This window comes from Falco naumanni, chromosome 6 (assembly GCF_017639655.2).
Source record: "Falco naumanni isolate bFalNau1 chromosome 6, bFalNau1.pat, whole genome shotgun sequence".
NCBI classification, from domain to species: Eukaryota; Metazoa; Chordata; class Aves; order Falconiformes; family Falconidae; genus Falco; species Falco naumanni.
Genome location: NC_054059.1, coordinates 83,453,427 through 83,470,389, shown reverse-complemented (window position 1 = coordinate 83,470,389; position 16,963 = coordinate 83,453,427). Strand labels below are relative to the sequence as shown.

Genomic DNA, 16,963 nt, shown 5'->3' with positions numbered 1-16,963 from the left:
GATGTTTGGTAATAAGAGCAGGTATCTCTCCAAAGTATATGCCGACACAGTTTCTTGTAACATAGGGAAAGATAAAATGCTATTCCTCCTAACTCCAGCTGTGCATTTACAGTTATGGCAAACAATATACAATTCTTTCTGCAAGAATGAGCTCAATACTATAAATGACACTCCATGACATTGTTCTCCATCCCAGATATAAATACCATATATATAGTTTTTCAGTCACAGAAGACTGAAAATCCTTTCAGCTAATTAAACAATGAAAAATGAACTAATATTTCTTTCAATGCTTATTAACGTATACATACAATATATGCCTGAGAAGGTGAGAAGGCAAAATCAAGAGGTGCCTAGAAATGTATTAGTCAACATTACCTGCAGGTTCAGACCTGTAAGATACTTTCATATGTTGCTGGCCATAAGGCCAGTGCATAGAATATCCTTTTTTTTTCTAACTGAACTCCTGTCACGCTTGAAGTTACGCTTGGAGTCACATGCTTTGTTGATCTAGATGAATATTTATATTTTGCAAAAATAAGCATTACAGAAAGGCAAATATTTGGTGGAGCCTGTTTGTGTGTAGCTTGACTGCCAAAGATTGTGATGATTTTAAAAAATAACCTACAAGGAAAATTGCTGACATATCACCATTGGAAAAATTAAGCCCATAGAAGGCCCAATGGCGTATTTCTTGCATATCAAGAAATCACTGAATTAAAGCCGTTTGTATTAATAGGTCTACAGAATAAGTTACAGTTTAATATTTTTCCACCTCTATTTTTCTTGCCCTCTTGTGTAAGATTTTTCAGAACAAGAAGGAAAAGAAGTTTCAAGTTAAAATGATTGTACAGATTAATCTATGAAGCGATCTTTTTGCTTTTCATATATCCACTAGAATTTAGGAATTTCTCTGAAATAAATTCCAATTTTAGTATTGGAAGGGTTTGGAAGGGTCTTTTAATTAGCTCCACTGTAAATAAAACACAAAAATAATACAAGTTATTGCAAAATTCTGCAAAATCAGAAGACACTTAGGTACATCATTTCACATATGCTGAAAGGTCTGTACCTTTTAGAAATATTTTTACATATTTTAAAATGAAGCAAAATCCCCTGTGTTTCAAACAGCTTGGTGACACTAAGATTTAAAATAATCCTGGTTTTCAATTTCTACAGCTGATCAAAATCTGACTAAACCCAATGTCAGTATTGACAGGAATTTAGTTGTCAGATGTTACTTCCTGACGGCAAGTGGTACCTCACTGGAAACTACAGAACTGACGTACAGATCCATTTCCTTCTATAAAATCTAACAGAACAACCTTTGCTGCTGTGCACACCAATTCATGCCAGTACATACAAAGATTTGCCTAGATAATGTACTTACAAACATACACACTGCATATAGTATGACTTAGGTTGTCATGAAACCATGTTCTTTAGTTTCTGTTGATACGATATATATTCTGGCATATATTTGCTCAGATGTTAAAATGCTGCCATTGCTCATGCTGTGTGTAAATGGTGTGGCTACGCACATGAAGGCTTTAAGCCTGTAGCTTTTGCAAAACTGGTAGCTTGTGTTTGTGATGTATAGAAACAGAAATATCATGTGTAGGAACTGAAAATAAAATTGAACGAAAAATTAAATACATGTTTTTTTTCCTTGAAAGTGCATGTATCCAGGTTTAATAATTCTCTCTCCCTCTTCCACCCCCAGTCCTCAGTGGCAAAAGATATGACTTCTATTACTACTCCGAAACAATGTTTTGATGCTACGTATTACAGAAACATACAAATCCTTTCAGCTCTCAGAAAGGAACAGGGCTCCTTTTGGGCGGCTGTTAAGCAAAAGCAAAGCTCTCCCATGATAAATCAATTGCATTTATTTTTATCACAAGACCTGGGCAATATTGGGTTGGACTGTGAGTGCTACATGCCTTCGACTTCTCAACAATCCAATTCATATAAGAAAAGCACTTGTTTTCTCACTGGGTGACACAACAATGTCTCTGAACTGAAGCTACTGAAGTTCCATTTCAGATGTAAACACTGATTCAAATACAGTGATATAAAGGTGGAAAACACCCCCTTCAGTGTAGGCTACAGTGGATCATGTGGAATTTAAACATCCACATTAAGTGTGACTAGGTTGGTGAAGGAAAAAAGCATATTTCATGATTTCACATTATTAATGGCTGAAAACAGCCCTGATCTGTACCGTCATTCTAGCTATTTATTTTATGGCATGTCTACCACTCTCAGTCAGCTTAATAGAAAGTCCTTTGAGACCTACTATTACATCAAACTTCATTCTAAAATTACATTTTATTAAAATACACCTTCAGACAATTTACAAAGAAACAAATTAATGTCGTGATACAATATTAAAAGATTTTTTAAAAAATATAGCTTTCCTGAAAAAAAAAAGGAAAGAAAGGTAAAATAATCTAAGTGTGAACTTAACAACTTAATTTTTTTACTTTACATGATACATAAAACAAGTCTCTCCAAAGAGGAAAAACATTGCACTTTCAAGATTTTTGTGACTCATGGTGAAAGAGCATAGAGCATGAATGTGAAATGAAAAATTGAAACCCATTGCAAGATAATATGCATTGCTATATGTCTTTGGTTTTGAAGTCCCTTTTTTTGAAAAGGAAACAGAACAATCAAAACAAAATACATACAGAAGAAACAACATTGAGTACATCACGAAAACAAGTAAGAAACACGTTTGCTAAAGAACCATCAATGTTGTTACCAGTGGGGGTTCCAGGGTTTGGAAAGGGAAGGTAGTACCAGTCAGAGGAATATCAGGACAAGGAGCTTACAATGCAGACAGCACAAAGAAACAGTTGGAATAGAGCAATATATCTCACATCCATGTTGACTCAGTACAGGGCTTTCTACCTCTTGCCAAGGTTGACATGGGACCAGAAACAAGCACTGCCCTTGAGGAAAAGCTATTCCCATAATTGTCATCAGCAGTTTTTCTTTGAGTTTGGCAAGAACAGTTTCAGACATAGAGGTTGTAAACTCAATGACAATTACTCATTAATATGCTTCCGCATCAGATTCAGGCGACATGAGAAACAGGCTACAGTGCACATTTTCCATCCCATTATTCCCTTGGGAATCAATAAAGTGATCTTTAATTGAAGAGTAATTACTTATAGAGTATCTCCCTCAAAAAAGGAATGGGAGAAAACATTTCCACATCTTTGGTACTTCCTTTGTAGTATTCACAGATGGTTATTCACAGGATTGCAAACAGGCATATGATCTCAGGTATCCCATAAAATCTAGATTATTTTGAAACTGTTCACTACAGGAGTTTCCCCACAGACACACTGGCTGGGCTTTCATAATGCTATCAGGTATCAATACCAGTACCTGTACAGCTCTTATGTAAACTACTTTTCAATGAATTGAAAAAGGTGTGCTTCATAATATAAAAATTATTATTATTATTATTATTAGAAGGTAGCAAAATATCAAGAATAACGTAAGCCTGAAAAGGAAAAGTACAGTCTTTTATGGTTTGGCTTTGCTTTGTTCTGTTTTCTTGAATTTTCAATAGCTGGATATTAATACACAAAAAAGATGCTGTTAGCAAATATTATCCCTTTGTGCCAAGAAATCATTGACATAGTGAGTGTGATTACCGTAGCTTGACATTGCTGCTGCTCAGTAACAAAGAAAACAAAACCACATGATCCTAAGTGTAGATTTTTGTTAATAGGCCAAATAAAGAATTTCCACTGAGAAAACAAATGGAAATCCAGATCATCTCTCCCCAACATTTGGCTAATGAAAAGACATCTGCTGTGTTTAAGCTTATTGTTTCTACCGAATGGTACACACATTTTGTATTTTAAATTCTCATTCCTCAGGGTGACAGGAACATCTCATGGCAACTGCTCCCACAGAGCTCTTCCTTTACTTGAAGTAAGGAACCTTTGAGGTATAGGAACCTTAACACATCAAGTAGCTTTCTAAGCAAGGAAGAACCAACCACTTGTAAACATTATTGATTCCTCTACAATTAGTGACGCACCACCTCTTTCTTGTATCAACTCCTGACTGCATTAGATAAACCAAGCCAGTGGCAAGTCCTCTCCTTACTAACCACCCTCAAATCCTCACTGGATCCACCACTGATTTCCTGGGCTTGCACAATCAATGCAGCGATAAAGCCACATTCAATACACAACATAAATACTACAGGAGGACTAGAGCACAAGGCTTTGTGTATGTATAAGTATACTTCTTTTTTTTTTTTTTTTTAAACATTCATCCATCGCAAATACTGGGCTCATTAAAATGAAAAGAAATAAAAAAAGAACAGAAAAAGAAAAGAGTTTAAAAAAGCTTGCTGCTCTTACATCTAGTGTGCCAGTCACTGTGCAAATCCTGAGAAAGGAAGAACAAAGTGGGGAGAGTTTACACAAAAACCAATAATTTTGGAATAAACAATTGTAATAATAATAGAAAAGAACCCACTAGTTTAACACTTTTACAGGAACAAAAAATCTAATGGTGTTCAGGAGCTGTACAGTGCTGACACAAAGCTAAGAGCAGGAAAAATAAAGAATAGGCAGTTGTTTTTAATAATTACCACGCTCATGAGTGATGACTGAGGAAAGGAGGACAGGACAATTAGTTCAAAGAAAAAAGAAACAGGGAAAAAAGAAAAAAAAAAGTTGAGAAATTGTTCTTAGCAAATACAAAATATATTTAGCATTGGTTTTGGCAAAATTAGTTCTGTACTAAAGAGACAGATCAAATAAACAGAAAAATAAAAAAATAATCCCTCAAATGAGGAAACACAAAAATACTCTAACATAGGTAGAGTCAATTATGCAGTGTTTAAAGATATATCTATATATGCATGCAAAATGAGTCAACTCTAGAAATAAAGGTAGCGGTCAAAATAAAAATGAGCTGATATCTTGATAGTCCATTTCAAAATTCAACATTATGAATAATTAATTTCATTATTTAGTAGTAGAAATTTTGTCCAAAGGAGCAAAACATTGTGCAGAATAATCTTCAGTAAAACATGAAAGTAATGGCCAAAACATTATATGCCAGATAGCTGCAGCATCAGTGCTCAATCCACAATCTTGTGACCAAATTTTATCCACATGGGTTCACTTTATTTTGTTTAGTCATGTAAGTCTAGCAGGATTTGATCTACAATTTAGACAAGAAGGAGCACTTTCGGAAAAGCAGCATTTATGATTGGCCTTGAAGTGAATTTTAATAGTTCATTTTTTTGATTTGAGACAAGCAGTTGAATATTCAAGAAATATGCCACATAAAAGAGAGATATAGTACTACAGGTATGAATCATGAACCCCCAAATGCAACAATGATTACACAGTCAAGCTTTTTTACCTTGTTTTTAAGATAAAAACATGTTAAAAGATTAGATCACTGTAGGATTTAAACATAAAAATGCACTGTAAAAAATACTGAGGGTAAGGGGAGAAAATGTGCTTTGGTAGCTCTATTAAGTCACATGAGAATGAACCTAACGTTTCCAGACAATCACAGTAAGGCAGTAATAGAACTTACTGTCAGACAGAAGAAAGAAATTGACAGTGAACTGACAACACAGAGGGTAGAAAGCCAAATTGGTTCAAAGTCAAAAGTAAAACAAAAATTTTGAAATATGTCCCCAAAGACAAACAGAAAATAATTATTTCAAAGAAAAGGCTTTCCCAGTAGAATTTTTTTCCAAATAGTAGATACAGTTTCCTTGACCTCTTCTATTTGACTTACAGCTTAACTACATTGTCTGTTTTCCATTCAAACAGCCAAAACTGTTTAAGAAATCAGGTGGGAACTCTTGATTTCTTTTTATTCTGAAACTAAGTAGGGACTTCTGAAATATTTTACATGCATAAACACTGCTGTTTGTAACTAGACAAAAATATCTTTTAAATTTTATATGTAATGCCTTCACTTCTTCATAACAACGGCTAAGAGTCCTCTGAGGCGGTTCTGAAACTCCACACATGCTAGTGATTTACTATTGACAAGCATGGGCTTAGGTAGGCCAATTAAACACAAACCACTCTTAGGAATCATATTTTAGCTTCAGCCTCTAGATATATATTTACAAGGTTCTTTCAAATTCAGCTTGCTTCTGCAAAATGTAAAAGAGAAAAGTTCATGGATCATTTCTGTTAAATCAATAGTACCTGATCCCTCTTCAGTCACCATGCCAAGGCCTTCTGCTTTGTTCTGACGTTCAAATGCATTTAGGTCAAGAACACTGCAATAAGAAAAATGACATTTGTCCTGTAATTAATTAAATATATGCAATATTTCATTCTGTGAAAGACAGAGAAGGATCTGTGATTTCATTAAAGTATATAAGCATACTAGTGTCAGGAAGATACATTTCAGTGGCTTAATATATGTCTGCTACAAGATCACGAAACTCGGCTTTACAGGCTTAACCTGCTTCTGCCCTGCAAATGACAATAGAATTTAGTTCTTTATAATAGACCAAAAAAAGAGGATGTGTTTACGATATACACACTCATTTTAGAGGTTACAAAGAAGCCATATTATTGACAACCTTTATATTATAGCCCACTTCATAGAACCACAGAATCATAGAATGGTTGGGTTGGAATTAAATCTGGCCAGGGACGTCAAAGGCAAAGGATATTCTAGCTCCACCCCCCCCCGCCACGGGCAGGGACACCTGCCACTAGACCAGGTTGCTCAAAGCCCCATCCAGCCTGGCCTTGGACACTGCCAGGGATGGGGCATCCACGGCTTCTCTGGGCAGCCTGTGCCAGCGCCTCACCACCCTCACAGTAAAGAATTTCTTTGTAGTATCTAAACTAAGCTTAACATCTTTCAGCTTAAAGCCATTATCCCTTGTCTAAGCACCACATGTCCTTGGGAAAAGTCCCTTCTCCAGCTTTCTTGTAGCCCCCCTTTAAGTACTGGCAGGCTGCTATAAGGTCTCCCCAGAGCCTTCCCTTCTCCAGGCTGAACAACCACAACTCTCTAAACCTGACTTCAGAGGAGAGGTGCTCCAGTCCTCTGATCATCTTTGTGGCCCTCTTTTGGACCCACTCCAACAGGTCCACGTCCTTCTTATGTTGGGGGCTCCAGAGATAAACACAGCAGTCCAGCTAGGTTATTATGAGACTGCACTAGAGGGGGAGAATCACCTCCTTCAACCTGCTGGCCATATTTTTTTGATGCAGCCCAGGATATGTGGCTTTCTGGGCTGCAAGCGCACATTGCCAGGCCATGTTGAGCTTCTCATCCACCAACACCCCCAAGTCTTTCTCCCCAGGGCTGCTCTCAATCCATGCTCTGCCCAGCTGTATTTGTGCTTAGGATTGCACTGACCCACATGCTGGACCTTGCACTTGACCTTGTTGAACTTCATACAGTTCACATGGACCGACCTCTCAAGCCTGTTAAGGTCTACCTGGATGGCATCTCTTCCCTCCAGTGTGTCATTCCATTGTCCATATCACTGACAAAGACGTTGAATTGTGCTTGTCCCAGTACAAACCCCTGAGGAATGCCACTTGTCACTGGTCTCTACTTGGACATCAAACTTTTGACCACAACTCTCTGAGTGCAACCATCCAGCTAATTCCCTATCTACCAAGTCATCCATCCATCAAATCCACATCTCTCTAGTTTAGAGACAAGAATGTTGTGTGGTACAGCATCAAATGCTTTGCACAAGCCCTGGTAGATGATGTCAGTTGCTCTTCCCTCTCTGCCAATGCTGCAACCCTGTAGTAGAAGGCTACCACATTTGTTCAGGCATGATTTGCTCTTAGTGAAGGCACGTTGGCTGTCATCAGTCACCTCCTTATTTTCCATGTGCCTTAGCATAGTTTCCAGGAGGATCTGCTCCATGATCTTGTTGGACACAGAGGTGAGACTGATTGGGCTGTAGTTTCCTGGGTCTTCTTTATGGTCCTTTTTAAAAATGAGGGTTACATTTCTACTTTTTCAGTCAGTGGGTACTTCACCAGACTGAAACAACTTCTCAAATATGATAGACAGTAGCTTAACCACTTTACCTGCCAGTTCCCTTAGGACCTGCAGATGCATCTCATCAGGTCCCATGGACTTGTGCACCTTCAGGTTCCTTAGATGTTCTTGAATGTGATCTTCTCCTACAGTGGGTGGCTATTCATTCTCCCAGCCCCTGCCTTCATCTTCTGCAACTTGTGCAGTGTGGCTGGAGCACTTGCCAGGAAAGACTGAGACAAAAACATCATCGAGTACCTCAGCCTTCTCCTGCATAACCAGATCTGCCATTTCCCCCTAGAGAGGGCCCACACATTTTCCCTAGTCTTCCTTCTATCACTGACGTACGTATAGAGGCTTTTCTTGTTGCCTTTGACGTCCCTGGCCAGATTTAATTCTATCAGCTTTCCTAACCTAATCCCTGGCTGTTTAGGTAATTTCTCTGTGTTCCTCCGAGGCTATCTGTCCTCGCTTCCACCCCCTGTAGGCTTCCTTCTTGTGTTTGATTTTGTCCAGGAGCTCCTTGTTCACCCATGCGATTCATCCATCCAAGCAGCAAGGTCCATTAAGAAACGATGTCATTATTAGTTCCACTCAGTGTTCCCCTCGGTCCACATTCTGAAAAACTGAGGCTGCCAAAGGGGAATATGTATCCAACTAACCAGATTTAAGGAACATATATATACTCTTACATATCTCCATTTGTGAATCTGCAGAGTTCTGCCTCTCATATATATACTCTTACATATCTCCATTTGTGAATCTGCAGAGTTCTGCCTCTCATGGCTTAGCGTGTCCACTAGCCATGGATAACTTTTGTTCATAAGCAAGAATGTTCATGAAAGTCAGATGAATCTAGATAAACTACAGCAGCAGTTCTGCTGGCAAGAAACCTCACTGATTGCAAAATGAAACTTGGCCAAAGGAAGTGTTAAGGAAAAAGAATATAACATGGTACACTTGACATAACAGAAGACTGAACTGCTAGATCCAGGAATCCCCTTCAGTCCTATGTTTCATGTTCATTAATGCATTATTTATTGATATAGATTACTCTTAGGAATATTATATTCTTAGGAATAATATACAAAACATTGAAATGTATTTTTATGTAGAAAATCAATATAAATATGAGGAAGCATGAATGGACAAAAGAGTCATAGTACCTTCACAGTTTCTTAAAACAAAATATTTCATTCCTTTTTCTGCCTTCTAAAAAGGTCCTATTAATATTTCTAATACAGTTGGGTTTCTCCAAAATCATTATGATTAGTTAACATTGATCATTAACCTGGTCTCTGCAGGATTACAGGATACTTCCAGATTTAAGAAACTGCCCCTGAAGAATGCTCCTAACTCTAGAGTTGTTTTCTGACATATCTCAAATAGACACAAAGGCCATTTTGTGAAAAGAACTTTTTTACAAAGGTAGATCCATATCATATGAATATTTTCATACGCTGAACACCACCTTGTCCTTCACCCCAAATCTAGTACATTACAGTCCCCAGGTGCGGTTTGCAGAAATTATGTATATGATCTTTCCAAAACTCTAAATCCCCTGGAATAAAACCTAAATGTAAAATAATACATTTTGAGAGCAGATATTTTCTTACCTACAGGACTGCATAAGACCAGCAAGGCTCTGAAAGAATCCCACATCCTTTTTATCTTTGAGGTAGTCAAGCATTTTCTGTAAACACAAATAATTTATGCAGAGAATTAATATTTATACTATGTGTTAATATAGTTAACAATACTACACAGATTCTAGATTACTAGTAATGCTGGTATTTTGAAATACTTCTAATATTTACAAACAAGGTAAGAGAGCTGTGCAGAAAAAAATCCAGATATGTAAAATAAAAAGAATATTTAATGCTTATGTCCTTTACAGAAAAGAAAAGGATCCATTTTGGATATTCCTTGCTAAAACATGGGAAAATAAAGATAGCAACTAAAGTCAATACAGCCAGGAGAATTTAGTGTTTAATGTAAACACAGTCGTGCAATTACAAGGCCACAAATTTGTACTGACACTACCATTTCAGCACTGGACTGGGCATGTCATAACCTCCATTTGGTTTAGATTATTTTAGCTTCAACAGTGTGTTAGTAGTCATGTAAGAATTTTTAAAATTTCTTTTAGCTTTATTGTAATGTGTAATATCTATCTGATCAGACTGAGATGACAAGAAGTCATCCAGTGGAGTGAACTCTCATTCTAGAATGCACTGTATTGTTGACTGAAGGTATAGGATGATACCAGAGGTCCCGGTTGTGAATAAAAATCACAGTGGTCAAAGATGTATTTTAGTAGGAACGCTACAAGAATTCACATTGTGAATGAGCTAAAACTCTTTCTGCAAATAACAAAAATAGGAAAAATGGGTAATAAGTAACCTCCAAAATGAAAGCACATAAGCAGACAGTGTTATCAAAACAGAACCACATAACCCCAAGTCAACCAAGATCACAGAAATAGAACAACCCCATCACCAACACCAAACTAATCAAAGCAAAGAACTCCAGAGGACGATGATGACTTTTCAAAACCACTTCTGTACCTCTCCCCCCACCCATACCATTCTTCCCAAGGAAGACAGAAGAGTTGATCTTAGGACCTAAAGGAAAATCGAAAAGGTGAGCATAACACCAGAGAAAAAAATGTAGAAATGACGCAACTGAAAAAATAGCAATTCTAGCTGTATTACTGATGCTTTTGTAAGTATATAATTTAGACTAGTAGTGCAAGTATTATTTTAACCACACCAATAACTGTTTCCAGCATTCTGATTAGTTAAGGCTTTATCAAACCATTTTAAAAAATCCAGATTGCAGCATTAGAAATTCAGATCAAATAACTATGTACAAGTGTCATGCTTTCCCCAAGTAATTTAATCTCATGACATAACAAAGAACAAGCAATGGTTTAAGCAGATACTTTTAGGCACATTTTTTGGCCTTTCTGGTCAATTCCTAGTAATTATAGCCCCTGAAAAGGCCATTATTTTTGCTGCATTCAGCTGCTTCAGTGGTTTTTTAACCTGGGACCTTAACCATTCCCAACTGTCTGTATTCTTCAAACTGTCCTACAGCAATGCAGTAATGGCAGGTATGAAGCCCTCTGGACTTGGGAACCTTCAACTAGTACAGAACCCTGAAACATGCTGCAGACCTAGATGGAGGCACTCCCTATGTCACTTCAACAGTGCAGAATACTGTTAACATGTCCATTGCTCACCACATTATCTTACTATAGATTAGTGAATCAAGTTTGAGTTCTCTGCTTTTATCACCAACACTCTCCATGGCATAAGCTAAGGACTTCTGAAGTTGTGTAACACTTTTTTTGCTGAAGACCGGGGTCAACAGTTTCCCTCTACTGGCTACACGACAACGGCAATCTCCCAAGAAATCCTTCCCACCCACAGAATTCCCCTAGAAGTTAATTACTTAACATAAAATTTCCCCCTTCCAGCTGAAGTGCCAAACAAATTTCTTTTAGCCTTGTGTTCTGTAGATAAGCTTATATGAATAAGAAATATATAACTAGCAAACAAGGTACTTTTGTGCACTGTTTTTTTCTGGGAACAAGATTAAGAGGATAAGCGGCATCTGACAAATAGTTACATTACTTAATGCACTACTACAATAATAGCAATCATGGTATAAAGATCTATACTGACTAGAATGGGTGAAAATAAATTAGTACCTTACCTGTTGAACCGTAGAATTTCCTCCATTTAAGATGGCAATCCCTAGCTTTAGGGTAGCTGCAACCATTGGCCCCATCTCACCTTAAAATTATTTTAAAATATACATTTAGATCATATCTAAAAATAAGAATGTTCTATTAACTTAACCATATAATTACTGAAATTGTAATTGATCAGGAGAGCCTTTCTTGTTTCTCTTGTAAAACAGATGTATTTTTCTTTCATGATCTCTAGTGTGACTTAATACCTTCCCGAGCGCCTACAGACACAGTGTAATGTATACACAGCACACAATAGAAGTAAGATATGACAGGAATAACTCAGCTCAATGAACAGAAATCATGCTTCACTTGCTAAAGCATCCAACAGTTGACTTAAGGCTGGGTGCACTACTTTAAGCTAGCTTTCAAGTTTAACAGTGTGTCCACTCTGCATGCCAGTCTAAATATTCTCCCATCTCTTCAGAAAATGACAGTGATACAAAGCATTTAGTTACAGTAAATGAAATTTGTAAACAGGATTTTTTTAAAATATCACTGCTGTAGAAACAAATCACAGAACAGACAACGAAAGCATCAAAACTTAAGAAGTAAGATGGTGTCTATGGGACAAAAGCATCTTTTACACTTGTGAAAATACACCGGTAAAGTTGGTATTTGGGAAGTGTGTGGGGGGGAAAGGAACAAAGCCTACACCTACTTCAGAACTCTACACATGCCAGAATTTGGAGTTCTTTTTGTCATTGCATACTGCTAAAGCTATGAACTTTTTCACACTTCCTCTCGAAATAATAATAATAACAACAACAACAACAACGAATTATTAAAATATAGCAACAACAATAACCTCATGAGATTTATTCATTATAATAATTTTTGAAACAAACTTAAGTGCCAAACATAACACAGCTCCAATAAGAAATATAATAATTTCAAAGATCATTAGAAATAAGGTTTAATATGTAATCTACACAAAAAAACATTACCTTTACTAGCACTGATTGTCTGTAGAACCATCTCAGCAGCACCCCGGTCATGAAGTCTGGCTTGTTGATAAAGGAGTTTTTGCTTTTCCATTTCTTTTTCCTAATAAAAATTCCAGTCATTTAAGATGAGGACTTCAATTACTATCAGTTCTCCAAAGGTTTTTGGTTTTCTCTTAGTATATGGGCTCTATGGCAACATCATGGACATTTTAATACATACAATGCTACTGAACAGATATTTAGCATGTTCAAATAATAGTCTCCCCTTGGTATTTTTCTTTAATATGCTTTTAGCAGTTTATCTGAAAAAAAGTCGTCTCAATTGTAAATCATTAGGTTAGTTCAAAGCCCATGTTCATTATATATATACTGCATATATCAAACTTGCACTTTTGTGCCGTGTTTTTGTGCAACAGTTCATACTCTTAATAATCTTCTATAGTGTGACCATAACTTCATACTGCTCAGTATGCGGCTCTTGAGTTGCAAGTTGTTGCTGAATACCAGAGTAACAGAAGCATCTCAGAATTTTTTTCAAAACATATTATATTATGATATAGATAGCCCACCCTGCCAACAGAATATTCGATAGAATACACTGTGCTTTTATATTTTGCATTCTCTAGCGGCAACAAACAATACTGCATGGCGTTGCTTGAGCAATGGTGAAGTTTGTTCTTTATAATTTAAACTACTACTGAAAACATAAAGAAGAACATAAAGAGCAAACATAAAGGCACAGTTAATTCCAGATGAGTTTGAACTTTCACCAAGTTAATCGAAGTTTGCTGGAGAATTGAGGATGACTAAGCAGTATAAGTTGCAAAATGGAAGTTGCATAGAGCCCTATGACAGTGAGTCCATCAGATGGCGTGGTAAAAAGCTTACTCAAAAGGAACATGACACAATCAGTTGGTATCATGTCCAAAAACACAACGCCCAAAACATGTATGACCTAAAAGCAGGAACAGCTGCAGCAGAAGTAGCCAGAATGACAGCTTTGCTGCCATAAACTTTCCATCCAAGTTACGGATAAAAGACATTGGAAGATGGAAGAGGTTTAAAAAATGAAGGCTTGCTAAATAGAGGGTATGAATAATAAATTAAAAAAGAAGAGGTAAAAAAATAAATATGTTCAAATGAATGAAAAAGAAACCTTTAACTCAAAAGCAAACCAACACAGACATTTATGCTGTTACCAGAGAGTTCTCGCCGAGGCTGGCAAATTTGTTTCTTAAATCTTTGATAATATCGTGCTGCGGAAACAAAATTCATCAGGGTTGTTTTTTTTTTTTTCACACTATTAGCTCTCCTGTGGTTAAATTGTATCTTTCTTTTTTCTTTAAATTATGTGACAGATCTAGATGGAGGCACAAAAAGGAAAAAAAAAAGAATGGCAGCTTTGCTTCATATTTAGCCATGCTAAGGTTTGAAAGTTTTGCCTTCATGTTTAAACCTCTTCCTGGGAGTTCAACAAAAACAAAACAGAAACATACACACACACACACACGCACACACCACACACACAAATCACCAGAAAATCATGACATACAGGGTCAGTATAGCTACAATAAAATATTTTCATTTGCTTCAGATGCCACTGAAAATTGATCAGTGTTTCTTTTTTAAAAAAACTGTTTCCTATTTCTAGTTACTTTTACTTTTAGACCCAACAATCTTTCGTTTTTATTCCATTGAAAGATTTATTATTCACTTTTGTTCACAAGCCTAACATCAGCTACGCTACTTTCATTATACAATATTTTGGAGGTAACTTTATAAGAAGGCTTATAGTGAGGATGCATCTGCATAATCTACAGACTGAAAAAATGGGTACGCACACTTCTTGCAATGGCACTATAGAAGAACAGTAGAAATAGGCATTGCCAAACAGCTTAAAGTGAGAAGAGTGGCATTTTCCATGGAAATAAAGCTGTCTAGGTAACTAGTAATAAAGCAAACAAAGAAGAAGAAAAAACAACAACACCACCACAAAACCAAAACAATAAAAAAAGCCACTACAAACATTTCTTCTAAAAGCAACCATTACTTTGATGATAACCCCCAAAGACCATGGTTCCTTCTTCAGCTTGACAATGCTTTTTCACTGTTCCTTTCTTCATGGAATGTTAATACATATATATAAATATATATGTGTGATGGCAGCGCTGATATGAAGTGGGCCACCCATTGCATACAAAGTCTACTAAGTTAATAGAGCTGCTGGCCATTCCCCGTACTTCCATTTCTCTAATATGTGCTTACTGCTAACACTCTTATCTGTCTACCAACACCGTTTTCTGCACTTTATTGTGCTTGCCATTTGATGTCAAAAAACCGACCAAAATAATTAGCCAGTAGCTTGAATTTTCTGTTATTCACAAAACCATCACAACAATAGCAAAAAATACTTCATACTAAATGAGACATTTAAAGTAATTCACTAGAAAAAAACAAAACAAAACAAAACAACCAAAACCTAAAAACTCAAACCCAAGTCTGTTTTATCTTGGGTGTCTTCCATTTATATAGGAAAAAGCTGACAACTTAGAAATGTTTGTACCTGTATTCTCACATTATAGACTTTCTCCAGCAACCTACCAAACCAAGGAAACTTTCACCATACTCCTTGAATGCAGAGATTCAAAGAATGATTCTTGGACTTTCCCTTGGAACTAATCCATATGGAGAGGTTTGTTTGCTGCTTGCAACTTGCAGCTTGCAGCCATGGAGTGCAGGTGTATGATCCTACTTCTACAGTGGGCTTTGTCATTGCTTTTTTTCTTAATATGAAATGTTAACATAAAGAGTAACTAGAATAAATATAAAGATGGATAGGGAAGAAATTACTTTCACACTCAACTATCCTAAGATGAATGCTTTTCCTTTGAATTGTCTTCATGTTTTATACTTTTCAAGACCTCTGATTAGTTCAGAGAACAAATATTATTAGATACATCTTACACTGACAAAACATCTCTTAATTTCAGTGTCAAGCATGCATGAGTACAAGCTGTGTTATTAAAATATAACATCAAGTACTCAAATAGAATCTTTATATATATTTTAAAACATATATCTTTATATATATCAAGCCTTTAGGATCAATACATGCTGTTTTAAACTCTATAAATAAATGTTATTTTTTCCTAAATCACTCCTTTTGGACTTCATCAGCTCTAAAAAGAGTACGCACAAAATGAAAACATACTGCATAATAACTCCTGAAAATTAAATATGTAGGATTTGAAGAGTGTTAGAGGAGTTTATGTTATCAAACATGCTTTCCATATTACTTGAAGAAATAGTTTAATCCCTGTAATTTCACACTCATACTTCTGCTTCTGCTGAAAGTCTTAACCCCAAAAGATATTTTTCTGGTTGAAAATAATTTTTAACTAGCTGCCATTTTTATAGCTCACTGAGTTGAAGTATCCTTTATATATTGAATCCTTTAATTACTGAAATTATCATACAACAGAAGAATTTTTTTAAAGTAGAGATGGCAAAATACAAAACTAACGAAAACAGGAAATGTAAAGACTACTAAACTGCTAACATAAAATTACTGCAATACAACTAATATCAAAAGTTAATTTAATAACAAATGAATGGCTATTCTAAAGCTATTTCTCTGCCACCTGCTGTGCTTTCTTGTTCTATGTCCTTTTCCATAGTTTAGGAATACTGACCGGTCTCAACACCAGGCATCTCTAAGTCTTCTATCATTTACTATTACTTCCATAATACAACTAAAAACTTCTGAAAACGCTTGAAAGTAGTGTCTAAGTATCATCACTAAAAATGACAAATAGGTTCATAAATTAACTAACACATTCTTGGATATATGCAGCCAGTGGCAGTCTATTAACATTTTTTTTTTATTTCCTCAAAACTACAGCTATTTATTTTGAATGTAATAAATCTTTACAAGACTTTAGAATACTGGTAGCCTTCCTGTAGTAGGGGACTTATTAGATATTATTAAGTAAAAGTATGTTTTTACCTATCTTAATGACTTCATAAAATGTGAAAATATTCCCTGCATTCATCCTTATAACTGTTGGTGCTAAACAAATAATAAAAATAAAATGTAGCTAGGAAAAACATCCATGAAAAAAAGTTGTTTGATTTGACTGGATGAATGGTAAGCAACATTCAGCTTTTTTGGTATTAGTATAAGTATTTTGCAATATAGTTAGATGGGAGGAAAGGAAGTAACATTGAT

At 36.0% G+C, this 16,963-nt stretch overlaps 1 protein-coding gene across 10 annotated transcripts in view; it reads right to left on the bottom strand.

Moving 5' to 3' along the window:
- Positions 1-16,963, bottom strand: part of RYR2 (ryanodine receptor 2) — a 435,368-nt gene that overhangs the window by 43,685 nt on the left and 374,720 nt on the right. For all 10 annotated transcript variants that reach the window (XM_040597875.1, XM_040597877.1, XM_040597881.1 and 7 more), the window contains 4 exons: positions 12,736-12,835; positions 11,752-11,831; positions 9,648-9,724; positions 6,216-6,289 (listed from right to left, as the gene is read on the bottom strand). In XM_040597875.1, coding sequence (XP_040453809.1) covers positions 6,216-6,289; positions 9,648-9,724; positions 11,752-11,831; positions 12,736-12,835 — 331 coding nt within the window. The remainder of the gene's footprint in view (positions 1-6,215; positions 6,290-9,647; positions 9,725-11,751; positions 11,832-12,735; positions 12,836-16,963) is intronic.